At 50.6% G+C, this 16,344-nt stretch overlaps 1 protein-coding gene and 1 non-coding gene across 2 annotated transcripts; one reads left to right on the top strand and one right to left on the bottom strand.

The window, feature by feature from the left end:
* The first annotated feature begins 1,735 nt into the window (after nucleotides 1–1,735).
* LOC137160105 (antigen-presenting glycoprotein CD1d-like) lies at nucleotides 1,736–10,120 on the top strand. The gene is given in 5 exon segments (XM_067558546.1): nucleotides 1,736–1,805; nucleotides 2,050–2,328; nucleotides 7,789–8,070; nucleotides 8,417–8,713; nucleotides 10,101–10,120. Coding segments are annotated over 5 exon segments (927 nt in total). The 5' UTR covers nucleotides 1,736–1,756.
* Nucleotides 9,658–9,850, bottom strand: LOC137160129 (U2 spliceosomal RNA). Its single transcript, XR_010921785.1, has one exon. It is a non-coding gene; the product is annotated as a U2 spliceosomal RNA (small nuclear RNA).
* Nucleotides 10,121–16,344: the final 6,224 nt, after the last annotated feature.

The following is a 16,344-nucleotide window of genomic DNA, read 5'->3' as shown; positions in this document are numbered from 1 at the left end:
AATTATAGATTTTCTTTGCTCTACACAGCTCAGTGTCTGCGAGAGGGGATACATTGCTCTTAGAGGTGCCCGGGGGTGGAGGTAATTTTCCCCAGATTACTGGGTGGTGGCTTGAGCCAGATCAGTGCTGTATTGTTAAGAGGAACCCTGGGATATTTAACCTGGCCCTTGCTGCTGCCGACTCCACCAGCAGAAGGGTTCCTTCAGACAGCAAAGGCATGAAATGAAAAGCCTTCACAATCTGCACTGCAGGGCCTGGCGGGGATAGTCTTGCAGCTAACACATCAGACTGGAGTCAGCAGGTCACGTCACTTCCCCTTTCCTTCTCTCTGCAACATGGGTTAATGGCAGTTGCTTGCTTGGCTGGCGTGGTAACTGTCAGCGAAACCTAAAACCATGTACGGAAATGGTGAGAAACCACAGTCTGCACAGCCCCAGTGCTAGCAAGTGATGTGGAAAACAAAGCAGCACGTTTAGTCTTATTGTCACTCGTAATAGCCCAGAGACCGAAAATGCTGCTGTGTTACAGGAGGATCATTTGTGTGCTGCCTCAGAGCTCAGAACAACACAGCCCCCTGCTGCAAAAGCAGACAAACCCCAGCACCAGCACTGCAGGACACACATGCTGTAACAAGCGCTGGTAAAACAGTGAGAAATCCAAGCTAATGGCTGGATGCCACCCCAGGTATTGCTCAGTTTAATCACAACAACCCCAACACCCCTTTGTGTGAAGGGTGGAACACTGAAACTACACAACACATCTAGGTGGCTAGTACCCTTGTCACTAAGAAAAGCACATGGGTCTCTCCTTCTTGTATTGTTCTCTGAAATGCCTGTGTTTACTCACGTAAATTACCAAAATGCTTTGGAAAACATTGGATTTAAGAATATAAAAGCGAAGCAATGGAAATAAGCAAGGCAGGCAAGCTTCAAGAGTAAAGAATCACTCTGGACCAGAAACTGACAAGAACTGCCATCTTGCTCAGCTGTCTTCTGAGACAATGGATCCAGGCTCTCGGGAGAAGCTGCTAAGAAAACCATCACTGCCTCTTGCCTGCATTGGTGAGGATAATAATTGCTTTTGCAGCTAAAATACACTGGACTTTTGGTTTGAGGGCCCATTTGATATGTTTATAAGTATAGTAATTAAAGCCTTTCTGTCATTATCGAACGAGAGTCGTGTCAATTCCTGAGCACACTAAGAGCAGATCCTAGTCTGTGAGTTAGCACCTGCCATGAATTCGAGCCCTAAATAGCTGCCTAGTTTGTCTATGGGTAATCTGGCCCTGAGCGGGGGATGCTCTCCATTGTCAGTCAGGGCTGGCCCCTTTACCCCAGGGCAGTACTAGGGGACCTGTGGCAGAGTGAGCGGGATGGGGCTCAGGAGGGGTGGCTGTGCCTGGGAAGTCAGGGCTGGCCCCGATGCCCCTGTGTGGTGCTGGGGGGCTGTGCTGGGGGCAGCGATACCCCAGGCTGGAGGAGGTGGAGGGGGGCGTCTCACACACACTGAGCCTGGGACAGGGCCTGGTTCTGATCATGCTGCCGGGGATCCCCCTCCCGCGCTGGCTCCGCTCCCTGACTCACTCTGCCCTCATTGGCTCGGCGCTGGCAGCTGCGGGCACAGAGCTGGGCGGAGACAAAGAGAGAAGTTGGTGGAGGGACATGAGCCCCGGAAAGGAACCGAGAACACGTGGGCGACCCCTCGTCCCTCTGTCCCGACGCCCACCAGAGCCCGCATCCCCCTTCTCCTGCCAGGATGCTGGTCCCTCTGCTGCTCCTCCGCTGGGCATGGGGGGCCCTGGCTGGTAAGTGGGGACCCCCCTTCCCTTTTTGCTACTGGGGTAATGGAGATAGCATAATCCTAAAGCCAGGGTGCGGCAGAACTGTGCTCGGCTAGTGACCCTTGCTGGGGGTGCCGGAGGAGGGGGAGGCAGGTTAGAAGCCAGCAGGGAGACCCAGTAGCCAGGGAGCGTTAAGGAGACTGAGACTCATGAATCTCTCTTCCCCACTGGCTTTTTCCTCCACTTGTTTCCTCCCCTCTCCCCACAGCCTCCCCTGCTCTGCCCCCAGGATCTCTCACACTCCGGTTGCTTAAAACCACTGTCTTCCACAACGCCACTTCTACGGAGACAGCGGGAATGGTCCTGCTGGGTGACCTAGAGACCCACTCTATGGACCGTAACACCTGCAGGATCCACTTCCTCCAGCCCTGGGCCCAGCTGGGCCTGACCCCGAAGGAGTGGCAGGTCCTGGAGACGGTGATCTGTCGCCACCTGTCCAGCTTCATCCGTCTGGTGCACAGAGTAGTTAAGGATGCAGGAGAGCGCTGTGAGTATGGGGCGGGCTGACGGGGTCCCTCCCCACATCCAGCAGGAAGCTGACACACTGACAGCAGCAACTCAGTGTGTCCTGACAGCCAGTCCTTGGCCCTTAGGCTGAATGGGGCTGGGCCCCGTAGAGGGAAAAGGCCCCGTTTCCTCTTCTCCACCCCACTGAGCCAGTCCCCCAGCTCTGGGACCTGATTTAAGCCTGTGCCCTCTAGAAGGGAAAGGCCCCGTGTCCGTTCCCTGACCATAGGCTCGTGATCTTTAGAACCATGGGCCCTACCAAAGGCCTTTGTTGAAGGAGAGGGAAGGGTGCTCACGGTGCCCCATGACCTGCCTTGCCCGAACCTTGAAAACTGACACCTCTGGGGAGCATGAAACCCCCAAGACAAGAATTGGAAGCAGGAAATGCAGAGCTAAGATAATGCCTCCCCCACCCTCACAGCCAGCTCTGCCCCAGGGGATGGGACAGACCCCAGCACTCCTCTTCCCAGCTCCTCAGCCCAGTGTCTGCGCTGGGGGTCCGATGATGGAGTACCTAAAAGGAGATCCTTGGGGGAGACTTTCTCTCAGGAACCCCTTAACCAACTGTCCCCACATATTCTTCCCTGCACCTTGCCATGCCATAGCTAGTCTCAGGGCAATCTGCCTATGCGTGTGCGTTTCACTACAGAGGGAACGCCAGCCCTGTGATCACAGCTCACAGCCCAGGAGCCTCTCGGCGACAGGGCTTGGATGGAGGAACCTGGGGCTCAGAGGTTGCTGCCTCTCCTGCTGGGAGTGTTTGTGACTCCGTGTTCCACGCCCCGAGGAGCCGCTGGGGAAGCGCTCACGGACAGAAGTCTGACCTCTTTGCACAATGCAGGCCCCAGAACCTCACCCACCCACTCCTGTAATAAACCTCTAAGCTATGGCTGAATTATTAAAGTCCTCAAATCCTGGTTTAAAGACTATGGGACAGAGAATCCACCAGCAAGTGAGCTGTGCCCCATGCTGCAGAGGAAGGCGAAAAACCCCCCTAGCCTTTGCCAATCTGCCCTGGGGGAAAATTCCTTCCCGACCCCAAATATGGCGATCAGTTCAACCCTGAGCATGTGGGCAAAACTCACCAGCCAGACACCCAAGAAAGAATTCTCTGTAATAACTCAGAAGCCGCCCCATCAAACGTCCCCTCACAGGCCATTGGCATATCTACCACCAGTAGTCGACAATCAGTTCGTTGCCCAACTCGGCTGTACTATCCTACCATCCCCTCCATACATGTATCAAGCTCAGTTTTGAAGCCAGCTAAGTTTTTTGCCCCCCTGCTCCCCTTGGGAGGCTGTTCTAGACCTTCACTCCTCTAATGGCTTCAGACCTAGTCTAATTTCAAGTCTAAACTTGTTGATGGTCAGTTTATAGCCATTAATTGCCCTAGGCCCTTAGTGATTCATCAGCTCTTTCAGCAGCACGCTAGGCGCTAAGTGATTCCATAGTTCTTTCAATGGCGCACCAGGCCCTTAGTGATTCATCAGCTCTTTCAGGGTCACACTAGGTGCTAAATGATCCATCAGCTCTTCCAGCAGCACACTAGGTGCAGTGATTTGTCAGCTCTTTCATCAATCCACTAGGTGCAGTGATTTGTCAGCTCTTTCAGCAGCACACTAGGTGCAGTGATTTGTCAGCTCCTAAATGATTCCTCACCTCTTCCAGCAGCGTGCTCAGTGCTTAATGATTCTTCAGCTCTTTCAGCAGCACACTCAGAATTAAGTTATTGACCTTCAGGCACCATGTCTTTGAGCAGCACATTCGGAGATGCTAGGCACAGTGAATCAGCCTCAGACGTCAGTTCATTCAGTAGCATGATAGACACCTAGTGATTCCTGAGCTCTTTCAGGGGTGCAATAAGCACTCAGTGATTCGTCAGCTCTTTCAGCAGTACACTACTCAGTGATTCAGCCACATGCATCAACTGTTGTAGCAACATCCTAGACGTGTGCTAATTCACTAGGCAGTTTCTGAATTGTGAAGTGATTCAGCCTCAAAAATCAGATTTCCAACAGCAGAATAAGTACAAAATCATTTCTCTTCAGATGTCAGTTCTTATAACATTAACTTAGCTGCTTATTTATCCAAAATAAAACGTTGTTTTCCAGCCTCAAGGATGATCTTCCAGCTTCTGCCTTAAGACACTTTAACAAAATAGCCTTCTCTCAATGCTGTCTCTTCAATAATCAAATGGACTATCATCTCCAAAGGAAACATCGTCTTTTATTGCCCTCAGGAGGACCTGGTTGGGAACTGATTGTTCAGTGAGGCAGGAAAATTCCATTCTTCCTGATTGGTCAGAATTCCCCGTTTTGATTGGCTGTAAGCAAGCCTTGCTCATTGGTCTACTTTTTCCACCAATCCAGGACTTCTCTTTTCGATCTTGGGCTCCTGCTCTAACAACTGAGCAAGTCTCCCTCCCTCTCTAACAGGGGATTGACAGTGGAATAAAACAGTCCAGACGGATTCCTGCCGAGAGTCACATTTTCATTTTGTGTAAGCTGGGTCTGAATGAGAATGAGTCCCCCACCCCCCATCCAGTGATGCGCTGGGGGGCAAAAGACTTCAGGATCAGCCTATATTTGCATAAACACAACTACTCTGGCTACCTGTTCAGCAGACTGAGCTGCCTTGCCGAAGTGATCAATTCACACATCTCAGCACCCATGTGAAAAGCGCTATGTTTATGGGAGAGCTTTTCCTGCTGACATGCTTAGCACCTCACCAAGGCAGGAGTTATTGAGCCAAAGGGAGAACTCTCTCCCATCAGCTTAGAGCATCTTCCCAAGAAAAGCTACAGCGGCGCAGCTGTATCAGTGCTGCTCTAAGTGATGTAGTGTAGACATGGCCTGATAATCCTATAAACCATTCCACCCTCCTGCTCTCTATTATTTAAAGACAGAGCTGATTAGACTCAGTTGAGAATCTTTTGTTTTGTTTAATGATCACTAAAGCTGAAATCGCTGATAATCAGACCTAAGTGCTCAGCCCTAGACCTGCTGTGAGATCCTGTTTCAGTGAAACGACTGCTCAGCCTGTAATAGAAGTGAGGTTTCCCTGCTAAGTGCTGACTCACTGAGAGCTGGGTGAAGCAGTGGCATCGCAGAGGTTGCAGTAGAGGCAGGTGACGACAGAGAAAGCGATGGTGAAGCGGCCAACAGTGGTGGAGCAAACAACAGCACAGAGGTGGCAGAGGGCAGAGACAAGGAGAATCAGCGGTGGCTACGGTGGCCAGTTGCTGTGGCCGTGGCAGCAACAGCGGAGGTCTCACTCGATGCCCTTTCTGCTACCCCCCCACCGGGGTGGGAGGTGAAGTCACGTAAATGCACCGCCAAACTCTGGGTCTTTGCTGGCTAAGAACTCTGTCTGGACTGTTTTATTCCACAGGGGTCTCAGAAAGGGGGGATTGATGTCGCCGGTGACTTTCACAACCAGTCCCTCCCAGTCAATCCCCTGTTAGAGAGGGAGGGAGACTTGTTCAGTTGTTAGAGCAGGAGCCGAAGATTGAAAAGGGAAGTCCTGGATTGGTGGAGAAAGCGGACCAATGAGCAAGGCTTGCTTAGAGCCAATCAAAACGGGGAATTCTGACCAATCAGGAACAAACAAATTTTCCCGCCTAACTGAACAATCAGTTCCCAACCCGGTCACCTAAGGGGCACTATAAGATGAGGTTTCCTTTGTAGATGATAGTTTGGCTGCTCAATACAAAGAGGAAAAGTTTTTGAGAAGACTAGTCTTCTGAAATATGATGTGGGTAGAAGTGGGAAGATGATTCCTGAGGCTGAAAGGTGATATTTTAGGCCGAATAACTCAGCACCTAGAATAGTGCTGATAGAAGAGCTGATATTTGAAGATAAGTTGGTGTGTGTCTAGCCTGCTGTTGAAAATCTGATGCTTGAGGCTACATCAGCTGATGAATTAGAAAGCATCTGGTACTGCTCAATTAGTACACCTGCTGGAACAGCTGATGCATGAGGCCGAATTAGTAAGTGCATGGCATGCCGCTAAAAGAGTTGACAAATCACTAAGCGCAAGCGTGCTGCTGAAAGAACTGACGAATCACTAATAGCAAACGCACTGCTGAAGAGTTGACAAATCAGCACTAGCACTCAGCTGAAAGAGCTGATGAATAACCAAGCGCCTAGCACACCACGGAAAGAACTGATGAATCACTAAGTGCCAGTGCGCAGCAGAAAGAACTGATGAATCACTAAGGGCCTATGGTGACTAATGGCTATAAACTGACCATCAGAAAGTTTAGACTTGAAAATAGACTCAAGTTTCAAACTATCAGAGGAGTGAAGTTCGGGAACAGCTTTCCTAGGGGAGCAGTGGGGGCAAAACACTAAGGTGGCTTCAAAAGTGAGCTTGCTAAATGTCTGGAGGGGATGGTACAATAGTACAGCCTAGTTGGGCAATGAACTGATTTTTGGCTACTGGTGGTAGATATGCCAATGGCCTGTGAGGGGACGTTTGATGTGGGGGGTTCTGAGTTATTACAGAGAATTCTTTCTTGGGTATCTGGCTTTAAAGACTAACACATTTAATTTCTGCAGGTATAAGCTTTCGTGGGCTGCAACCCACTTTATCAGATGTAAGGAATAGAAATCAGATAGGGGGTATATATATATATACATCCAAGGGTAAGGAACAACAATGGGGAGGGTAGGTGTCAGCAAAGTCCATTCAGTTAGAGTAGATGAGGCCTATTTACAACCATTGATTAGAAGGTGAGAATGTCTGAACAGTGACAATTACTTCTTGTAACGAGAGAACCATGCCAAGTCTGTATTCAGACCCAATTTGATTGTTTCAAGTTTGCAGATCAGTTCCAGCTCTGCAGTTTCTTGCTGAAGTTTGTTTTTGAAGTTTTTTTGCAGAAGTTTGGCAACTTTCAAGTCAGCTACAGAGTGTCCTGGGAGATTGAAGTGCTCTCCGACTGGTTTATGGATGTTACCATTTTTTATTTCTGATACTCTGTAGCTGAACCTGGGGTTCAGAGGTTACAGACTCTTCTGCTAAGTGAGTGTGGGACTCGGTGTGTCACACCCTGAGGAGACGCTGAGGAAAGGATCACGCACAAAGCTGTGAACTGTCTGTATCTCAGGATCCCTATGACCAAGTGACCCCAAATTTGCACCACAAACTCTGCCTCAGGCCCCCAAGTAGCACAGTGATTGCTGAGCCAATCTGACTGTGAATGTGGACCTCAGAGCTAGAGTACTTTGAAAAATCAGCTTTCACCAGACATCGCAATGTATCCTTAACTTCAGTCAGGGCCACCCCACAAGCCTGCCACCATCTTGTGGCCAATCATCATCACTGCATCTCTCATGGATTTATTCCCCACCCCATCTCTCTAGTTCTGCCCTCCACCCCTCACCCCCGGTGACCTCCGGACGACTCATCCTGATCCCACCTGTTCTTCCTGTGCCAGACCCCTTTGTTATCCAGGCCTCCATTGGCTGCCAGCTCCACCCCAACGGCACCTCGAGGGGATTCTGGGATGCCGCGGTGAATGGCGACCACATGAGGAGCTTCAACGTGGATGCAGGCATCCGGGTCCCTCGGCTGCAGCGCAAGGTGTTGCTCTACGTGCAGGACCTTCTCACCCGGGACAGAGGCACGACCATCATGCTTCAGTTGCTCCTGAGAACAGCTTGTGTCAATGAGATCAAGAGCTTTTTCCAGCGTGGGAAAGAGTCTCTGCAGAGGCAAGGTGAACGTGGACACCACTCCTCACTCACTCATTTGCAGCCACCTCTAGGATGGGGCAAGGGGCTGTTGATATACGGACCCCTTGCCTTATGTACAAATGCAGCTGTATCTGGGGTGGAGCGCAGTAGCTATTTCATAGCCGCACTGCACGGCAGTTTAGGACAGGAAGTGAAGGGGGATCCTATCACCCACTAGTCACTTCAGGGGGCAGAACTGAGACCTGTCCAGCATAGCTGGGCCAACACCTGACCCCGTGAAATGGAGCTGGGCTTGGCTAGTGAATCCCTGAGGCTCAGACCGAATTGTCCCCTCTCCCCTGCACTGTTTCTCTCCCTCTTTTGTCTCAGAGCGTTCCATTGCCGTGGTGTTTGCCTGAGACCCTCCCCCAGCTGGGACCCCCGCGCTGTTACGGTTGGTTTGTCGGGTCACTGGTTTCTACCTCCGGCCCGTCCATGTGGCCTGGCTGCAGGATGGGGAGGAGGTGGCTCCAGGCTGTCGGCTGAACTCCACCGAGATCCTGCCCAATGCTGACCTGACTTATCAGCTGCGCAGCTCCCTGGCCGTGGAGCCGGGTGACGGGCACAGCTACGCCTGCCGGGTGGATCACAGCAGCCTGGGGGGCCAGAGCCTGCTGATCCCGTGGGGTAGGTGCACGTCCCTCCTGGTCTCTGCGGTCTTTTCCTACATGTCCAGAGCAGGACGGGGCTGGATCCAGGCAGTGGGACTGGGGAGCAGGGCAGCAGAGGGGGTGGGTGGAGCCTGTGGGGATGTACCGTTATACTTTCTCCTTTACCGTTCGGATAATGGTATAGTATTGTTTAGTGTGGCATAAGTGGACTCCATCTTTTTAGTTTCTTGAAGTGAGCTCTCTCCTGGAACTTGTACTATTGAACCTAACAGCATCTTGATATGTTCTCTTTGTGTGTGTGTGTGAGGAATGTATGTGCAGGGCATAAAAAGACCCAACCTAAACTGCTCTAACAACAGAAAGGGGAGTAAAGATGCAGACTGCCATCCTGACCCCAAAGGACGAAGAATGCACATCGAAGACCCTAAAATGCAAAAAAATGACCCTAAAGTACAGAAGGATCCACCCTGGGAACACACAAAGTACAGAAATTAGAGACTAGTCATGCTTGCAATTAGCTGGTGATTAACAACCACACTGGACGTAGAGGAGGCTGCATGACACAGCAAGGCCCATAGACTTACATGAGAGCCAGCCAGTATAAAAGATGGGGTAAAAACTGCTCCTATAAACTATTCCTAATCCGGGCAAAACTGTTAAAGAGACTGTGTCCTAAACTATAACAGTGTCAGGGAGGTTTTCTCAAGATGAAAGGCAGGGAACAATTCTCTTCTGTTGTGAAACATCACCAGAGACCAACAGCAAACAAAGTAAATGCAGCTGCTTAACTAAGCTTCAAAGAACAGTAAAGTAGAAACCCTAAAAGCTCTCTTAGCAATTAAAGAAGACTAAAATGTAAACACTCCACTGAAACCTTACCAAGTATTCAGAAACACTACCTTTTTCTGAACACAACAACCAAGTTCATCTCTTTTATTAAACCAGAAAATTGTCCCCAAGGGGAAGTGCACCATTCCTGGAAAAACTGCAATACCAGGTTGATGCATGGAGTGGATGGAGCAAGCTCCTATTCCATTTCCCTGTTCCAAAAATCCATTTAATATAGAGTTCTCAAATAGAGAACATATCAGATATTAAACTGATAAGAACAGATACTACGCTTGATCTTAGCCACTGAAGGCCGAGAAGCGATACTTTTAGGTGGCAGCACTATGCAGCCCTCCTGCTTCCACTGTTTTCCACATCACAATGAAGAGCTGGCAGACCGGCACCGGACACCGTGAACAAGATTTTGACAGTGACGTAACTCAGTGGCAATTGCTGCCCCCAAGTGACTCCCCTGCACTCACTGAAAGCAAGAACTCTTCACACCGAGTTCAGTTCAAAGACACAGAATTCTGTCAGCCTCCTTAGTCTGGTTCCTCTCACTGGTTTCCCTGCAGCTGCCACCAGATGCTCCTAATGTGCATACACCCGCCCATGTCCATGTACGTCATCTGTCACCCTTAACTCTTACAGCGACACAGCTCAGGAAACTGTGTCCCGGTGCCCTGCCGCAGTCCCTGTGCGCTTCAGCTCTGGCAGAGCCAGCCGACACATGCAATCAGCATGGGGTGTGGGTCGCTTGCTGGAATCATCTGGGTGTAGAGAGCTCACCAACTCAATTCCCTGTCATTTGCCATTGCAAGGCCTTGGGCATTGGTGCACCTCAGTCCTTCTGATTCTTGTCCTGTGGCGGACAAGAGTTTAGTCTTCGGATGATTGGACTCTTTGCAGTAGTATCTGGGTGGGGGGTATCTGGGTGGGGCCTGGCCTGGGATGTGTAGTCAGCTTGGATGATCTGGGGGTTCCTTCTGCCCTTAAACTGTAGGAATCTGACTCAAAGTGCCACAACTTTGCTCCTGTTCTGTTCTTGTAAACCAATCCTAATCTGGGCAAAATATTTACAGACTGTTTCCTAGATTAAAACATTGAGGTCTTCCCAAAGTGAAAGGAAGGGAATAATTCTCTTCTTTTGACAGACGCCAGAGATCAACAGTAAATAAAGTAAGCAGCTGCTTAACTGAGCTTCAAGGAACAACGAAGTAGAAACTCCAAGAGCTCTCATGAGCTGACACTTAATTAAGAGTAAGACAATAAGACTAAACGTGCTGCTTTACTTCCACAAGGTCACTTGTTCGCACTGGGGCTGTGCAGACTGTGGTTTCTCACCATTTCCATACATGGTTTTAGGTTTGCGCTGACAGCTACCACGCCAGCCAAGCAAGCAACTACCATTAACCCGTGTTGCAGAGAGAAGGAAAGGGGAAGTGATGTGACCTGCCCGAGGTCACGCAGTACAACCGCAGCAGGGCTGGAAAAAGAACCCAGGTGCCCTGACTCCAGTCTGGCTTCGTAGCTGCCAGATTATCCCGGCCAGGCCCTGCGGTGGAGGCTCTGACGGCCTTTCGCCGCATGCCCTTGCTGTACAAATGGAACCTTTCTGCCAGGCTGAGTCAGCAGGAGCAAGGGCCAAGGTAAATATTCAGGGGCTCCTCTTAACAATACAGCACTGAACTGGCTTGAGCCCCCACCCAGTAATCTGGGAAAATTAACCATCAGCCCCGGGCACCTCTAAGAGGCAATGCTTCCCCTCTCGCAGACACTGAGCTGTGTAGAGCAAAGAAAACTTTTAATAAAAAGGGGAAAGGAACCCGGAATGAATCTGGTAAAATGCCACAACCACGATTCATAAGCATACAGCCCTGTACAAAACGCCCACCCCAGAGTACATTGGGCTGTGTCCTTTGCCTCAGTTCCTCACCTTGTGCCGGGAAAGTCTGACAAACAAATGTTCCTTTAACACCTCCTGCCTCCGCTGTACCCCACTCACAGTCGCAGTCCTTGGCCAGCAAAGACCCAGAGTTTGGCGGTGCATTTACGTGAGTTCACCTCCCACCCCGGTGGGGGGGTAGCAGAAAGGGCATCGAGTGAGACCTCCGCTGTTGCTGCCACGACCACCGCAACTGGCCACCGTAGCCACCGCTGATTCTCCTTGTCTCTGCCCTCTGCCACCGCTGCGCTGTTGTTTGCTCCACCACTGTTGGCCACTTCACCATCGCTTTCTCTGTTGTCACCTGCCCCTCTACTGCAACCTCTGCGATGCCACATCTTGAGGTCCCACCGCTTCACCCGGCTCTCAGTGAGTCAGCACTTAGCAGGGAAACCTCACTTCTATTACAGGCTGAGCAGTCGTTTCACTGAAACACGATCTCACAGCAGGTCTAGGGCTGAGCACTTAGGTCTGATTATCAGCAATTTCAGCTCTAGTGATCATTAAACAAAACAAAAGATTCTCAACCAAGTCTAATCAGCTCTGTCTTTAAATAATAGAGAGCAGGAGGGTGGAATGGTTTATAGGATTATCAGGCTATGTCTACACTACATCACTTAGAGCAGCGCAGCAGCACTGTTACAGCTGCGCCGCTGTAGCTTTTCTTGGGAAGAAGCTCTAAGCTGGTGGGAGAGAGTTCTCCATTTGGCTCAATAACTCCTGCCTTGGTGAGGTGCTAAGTATGTCAGCAGGAGAAGCTCTCCCATAAACATAGCGCTTTCCACATGAGTGCTGAGATGTGTGGATTGATCACTTTGGCAAGGCAGCTCAGTCTGCTGAACAGGTAGCCAGAGTAGTTGTGTTTATGCAAATATAGGCTGATCCTGAAGTCTTTTGCCCCCCAGTGCATCACTGGATGGGGGGTGGGAGACATTCTCTTTCAGACCCAGCTTACACAAAATGAAAATGTGACTCTCGGCAGGAATCCGTCTGGACTGTTTTATTCCACTGTCAATCCGCTGTTAGAGAGGGAGGGAGACTTGCTCAGTTGTTAGAGCAGGAGCCCAAGATCCAAAAGGGAAGTCCTGGATTGGTGGAAAAAGTAGACCAATGAGCAAGGCTTGCTTAGAGCCAATCAAAACGGGGAATTCTGACCAATCAGGAAAAATGGAATTTTCCTGCCTCACTGAACAATCAGTTCCCAACCAGGTCCTCCTGAGGGCAATATAAGATGATGTTTCGTTCAGGGATGATAGTTCGCTTGATTATTGAAGACAGAGGCAGTGAGTGAAGACTATTTTGCTAAATTGTCTTGAGGTGCAAGTTGGAAGATCGTCCTTGGGACTGAAAAACAACGTTATATTTTTGGCGAACAAGCAACTAGGTTAATGCTGCTAAAAGAGCTAACGTCTGAAGAGAAATGATTTTGTGCCTATTCTGCTGTTGAAAATCTGATTTTTGAGGCTAAATCACTTTACAATTCAGAAACCTGCTAAGTGTGCTATTAAAACATCTCGTGAATTAGCACACGTCTAGGATGCTGCTAAAACAGTTGATGTATGTGGCTGAATCACTAAGTGAGTAGTGGACTGCTGAAAGAGCTGGCAAATCACTCTGCCTATTGCACTCCTGAAAGAGCTCAGGAATCACTAGGTGTGTATCATGCCATTGAAATAACTGACATCTAAGGCTGATTCACTGTGCCTAGCACTGCTGAATGTGCTGATATCAGCAAGTGCCTAGTGCGCTGCTGAAAGACATGATGCCTGAAGGTTAATAACTTAATTCTGAGTGTGCTGCTGAAAGAGCTGAAGAATCATTAAGTGCCTAGCAGGCTGCTGGCAGAGCTGAGGAATCATTTAGTTACTAGCATGAAGCTGAAAGAGCTGACGAATCACTATGCACCTAGTGTGCTGCTGGAAGAGCTGATGAATCATTTAGCACCTAGCACAGCACTAAAAGCTGAAGAATCACTTAAGCCAAAGCTGAAAGAGCTGATGAATTACGAAGAACCTGGTGCGCCATTGAAAGAACTATGGAATCACTTATCACCTAGCGTGCTGCTGAAAGAGCTGATAATCACTAAGGGCCTAGGGCAATTAATGGCTATAAACTGACCAACAAGTTTAGACTTGAAATTAGACTAGGTCTGACGCCATCAGAGGAGTGAAGATCTAGAACAGCCTCCCAAGGGGAGCAGTGGGGGCAAAAAAACATAGCTGGCTTCAAAACTGAGCTTGATAAATGTATGGAGGAGATGGTACGATAGTACAGCCTAGTTGGGCAATTAACTGATTGTTGTCTATTGGGGGTAGATAAGCCAATGGTCTGTGAGGGGACGTTTGATGGGGCGGCTTCTGAGTTATTACAGAGAATTCTTTCCTGGGTGTCTGGCTAGTGAGTTTTGCCCACATGCTCAGGGTTGAACTGATCGCCATATTTTGGGTTGGGAAAAAATTTTCCCCCAGGGCAGATTGGCAAAGCTCTGGGGGTTTTTCGCCTTCCTCTGCAGCATGGGGTACAGCTCACTTGCTGGTGGATTCTCTGTACCATAAAGCCTTTAAACCAGGATGTGAGGACTTTAATAATTCAGCCATAGCTTAGAGGTTTGTTACAGGAGTGGGTGGGTGAGGTTCTGCGGCCTGCATTGTGCAAAGAGGTCAGACTAGATCATATTGGTACCTTCTGGCCTTAAAAGAGCTGACACCTGAGGCTGAATCATTAAGTGCCTGGTGCTGCTGAAATTACTCATCTGCACCTAGCACTTGGAGCAGCAGGGACGAGGCAGGCCACTGAGAACAAAGTGAGGCCAGAGGCGTCCTTGGGGATGTCATCCCTGACGCACCAATTGCGAGCTGTTGATCACTAAGAGCTGTGCTAAGTAACGTACGCCTCGGCTGTACACCTCAGGCTAATTAAGATCCTGGGCTCTGACTAAGCCTTGAGAGACCCCATCTACTTAAATGTGAAAATCACTCCCTGTATGTTGGTACTTCCGGAAGGTTCTTCACCAGTTTTGCAGCAGCCTGGTGGACTCGTGTCTAGACAGATGAAAACCGGCAGCATATTAGATCAAACAAACTCACCACAGGATCTCAAGACTGGGGATCATCTCTCATTTTGGGTTAATATATGTGAGTCTAAATTTGCATACTTGTTAATAAACCAAAGCCAGCTGGTGATTTGTTTAACTTCAATTAGATTATACGTTTTCCTTTTCCAGGTGATTGATGTGGGGTTTGGTTGAGTCAATGCCGATGATCGCTGTGGTTAGCCTCCAACGTTCCTTGACTATGTTCTGGAATCATTAGTATCAATTAGGTAAATTTTCCTGGAACACAGAGAGAAGCTGATGGGATGGAGCCGGGGAGAGGGATGAGCTAAAACTCAGGAGGTCCTAAACTGGAGCTGAGAAGTGGCTCCTTCCTCAGCTCAGCCCTCCCCAGCACAGCTCCTCCAAACCTGCTGCTAACTAGGGCCTGTGTCTGGGGAGTTCCCGTCCCCCATGCCTGCTGGTCTGCACATCCTGCTCCACTGCCCCCTCCAGCGAGAGTCCACTGGAGCTAGCGTCCCCAGCCTTTTTTCCACCCGTTCCCCCCTGGTAGCAGTGATCTCTGGCGGAGCACGACCGCAGAACCTGGGGCAGGCCCCTTTCCATCACCGGCTGCTCCCTGCTTTCTGCCTGGCTCCAGCCTGTGCTGCCCCTGCATAGGGATCCGTCCCTATCCTTCAGTCCCAGCAGGTCCCCTTGGGTGACCCCTTCTGCATTAACCCTTTCCTGCCCCATCCCAGCCCCCCCATTCCCTCTTGCTGACAGAGCTGCCCATAGAAGATCCTCCAGGAGCCTGTGATCCCAAGTGGAAGGAAGAAGGCATCTCTCTCTGGCTTTGGGATCCTCCCAGAGGCTGATTTGACTCAAAGCAGTGACTGTGGGGAACCGCAATGGGCCCAGACGGGAGGCTCCAGCAGTGCAATGCAGATGGCAATAAATAATTAACACTTGTTTACATTTATTGAACAGGTTTTATTTAAGCATCTCCATTCTCCTTCCAGACATAGGGAGAGAACCCAAGAGTCCTGGCTTCCAGACCCCCCACCCCAATCCACTAGACCCCACTCTCCTCCCAGAGCTTGGTATAGCACTCCGGAATCCAGCCTCGGTCCTCATCCCCTTGCTCCAGCGCACTTCCCCTTCACAGCCAGGAATATAATTATTGCTCTATTACCGCAGAGCCGAGCAGCCCCATTTGTGCCCAAGACCCCTGGTGCCAGGTGCTGCACAGACGCAGAACAAAAAGACAGAATCTACCTCCGGAGCCCAGGGTCCCTCACACCCAGCTCTGCAGATGGGCCTTGCCCCAGACGCTCGCAGCCTAGCACAGCCAGCGAGTCGGAGCGGCCTCCCCAACGTCCCACAGGCCGTAGTGTGGGCAGGGCTCTCACGGGGTAGCTGGGCCCATGTCCCTCAGCCAATCCGCTTGCTTCCCGTGCACCCCAGCTCACCCTGAAAGCCCCTGCCAGGACCCCCTCCTGGTTCCCATGACCCCCACCTGCCCTTCCCCCTTTGTGTATGTAGCTGGGCCTGAAGCCTGCACCCAGGCCCTGGCTCCTGCAGCTCACGGTGGGCAGCCCCTCCCTGAAGGGTTCGTTGAATGGCACAGGCCAGCCCCTGATCCCCACGGCGCCACCAAGTGTCCAACACGCCCTGAACGTCTCAGAGGGAGGAAAATCCCAGCCCCAGCCCAGGGCCCCGATCTCCCGGCCCTTCAATCCAGACCAGCCCTTGGGGCCCCAGCTCTGCAGCCAGGGACAGATCCAGCCCCAAGCTCCATGTCCCCACGCGAGGAGCCGATCCCCACGCCTGGGCTGGTGCC

This window comes from Emydura macquarii, unplaced genomic scaffold (assembly GCF_026122565.2).
Source record: "Emydura macquarii macquarii isolate MOO-44397 ecotype Brisbane River unplaced genomic scaffold, CSIRO-AGI_Emac_v2 contig_2140, whole genome shotgun sequence".
In the NCBI taxonomy this organism is placed as follows: domain Eukaryota; kingdom Metazoa; phylum Chordata; order Testudines; family Chelidae; genus Emydura; species Emydura macquarii.
The sequence above is the reverse complement of the archived record's forward strand: the minus strand, read 5'-3'. Positions and strand labels throughout refer to the sequence as shown.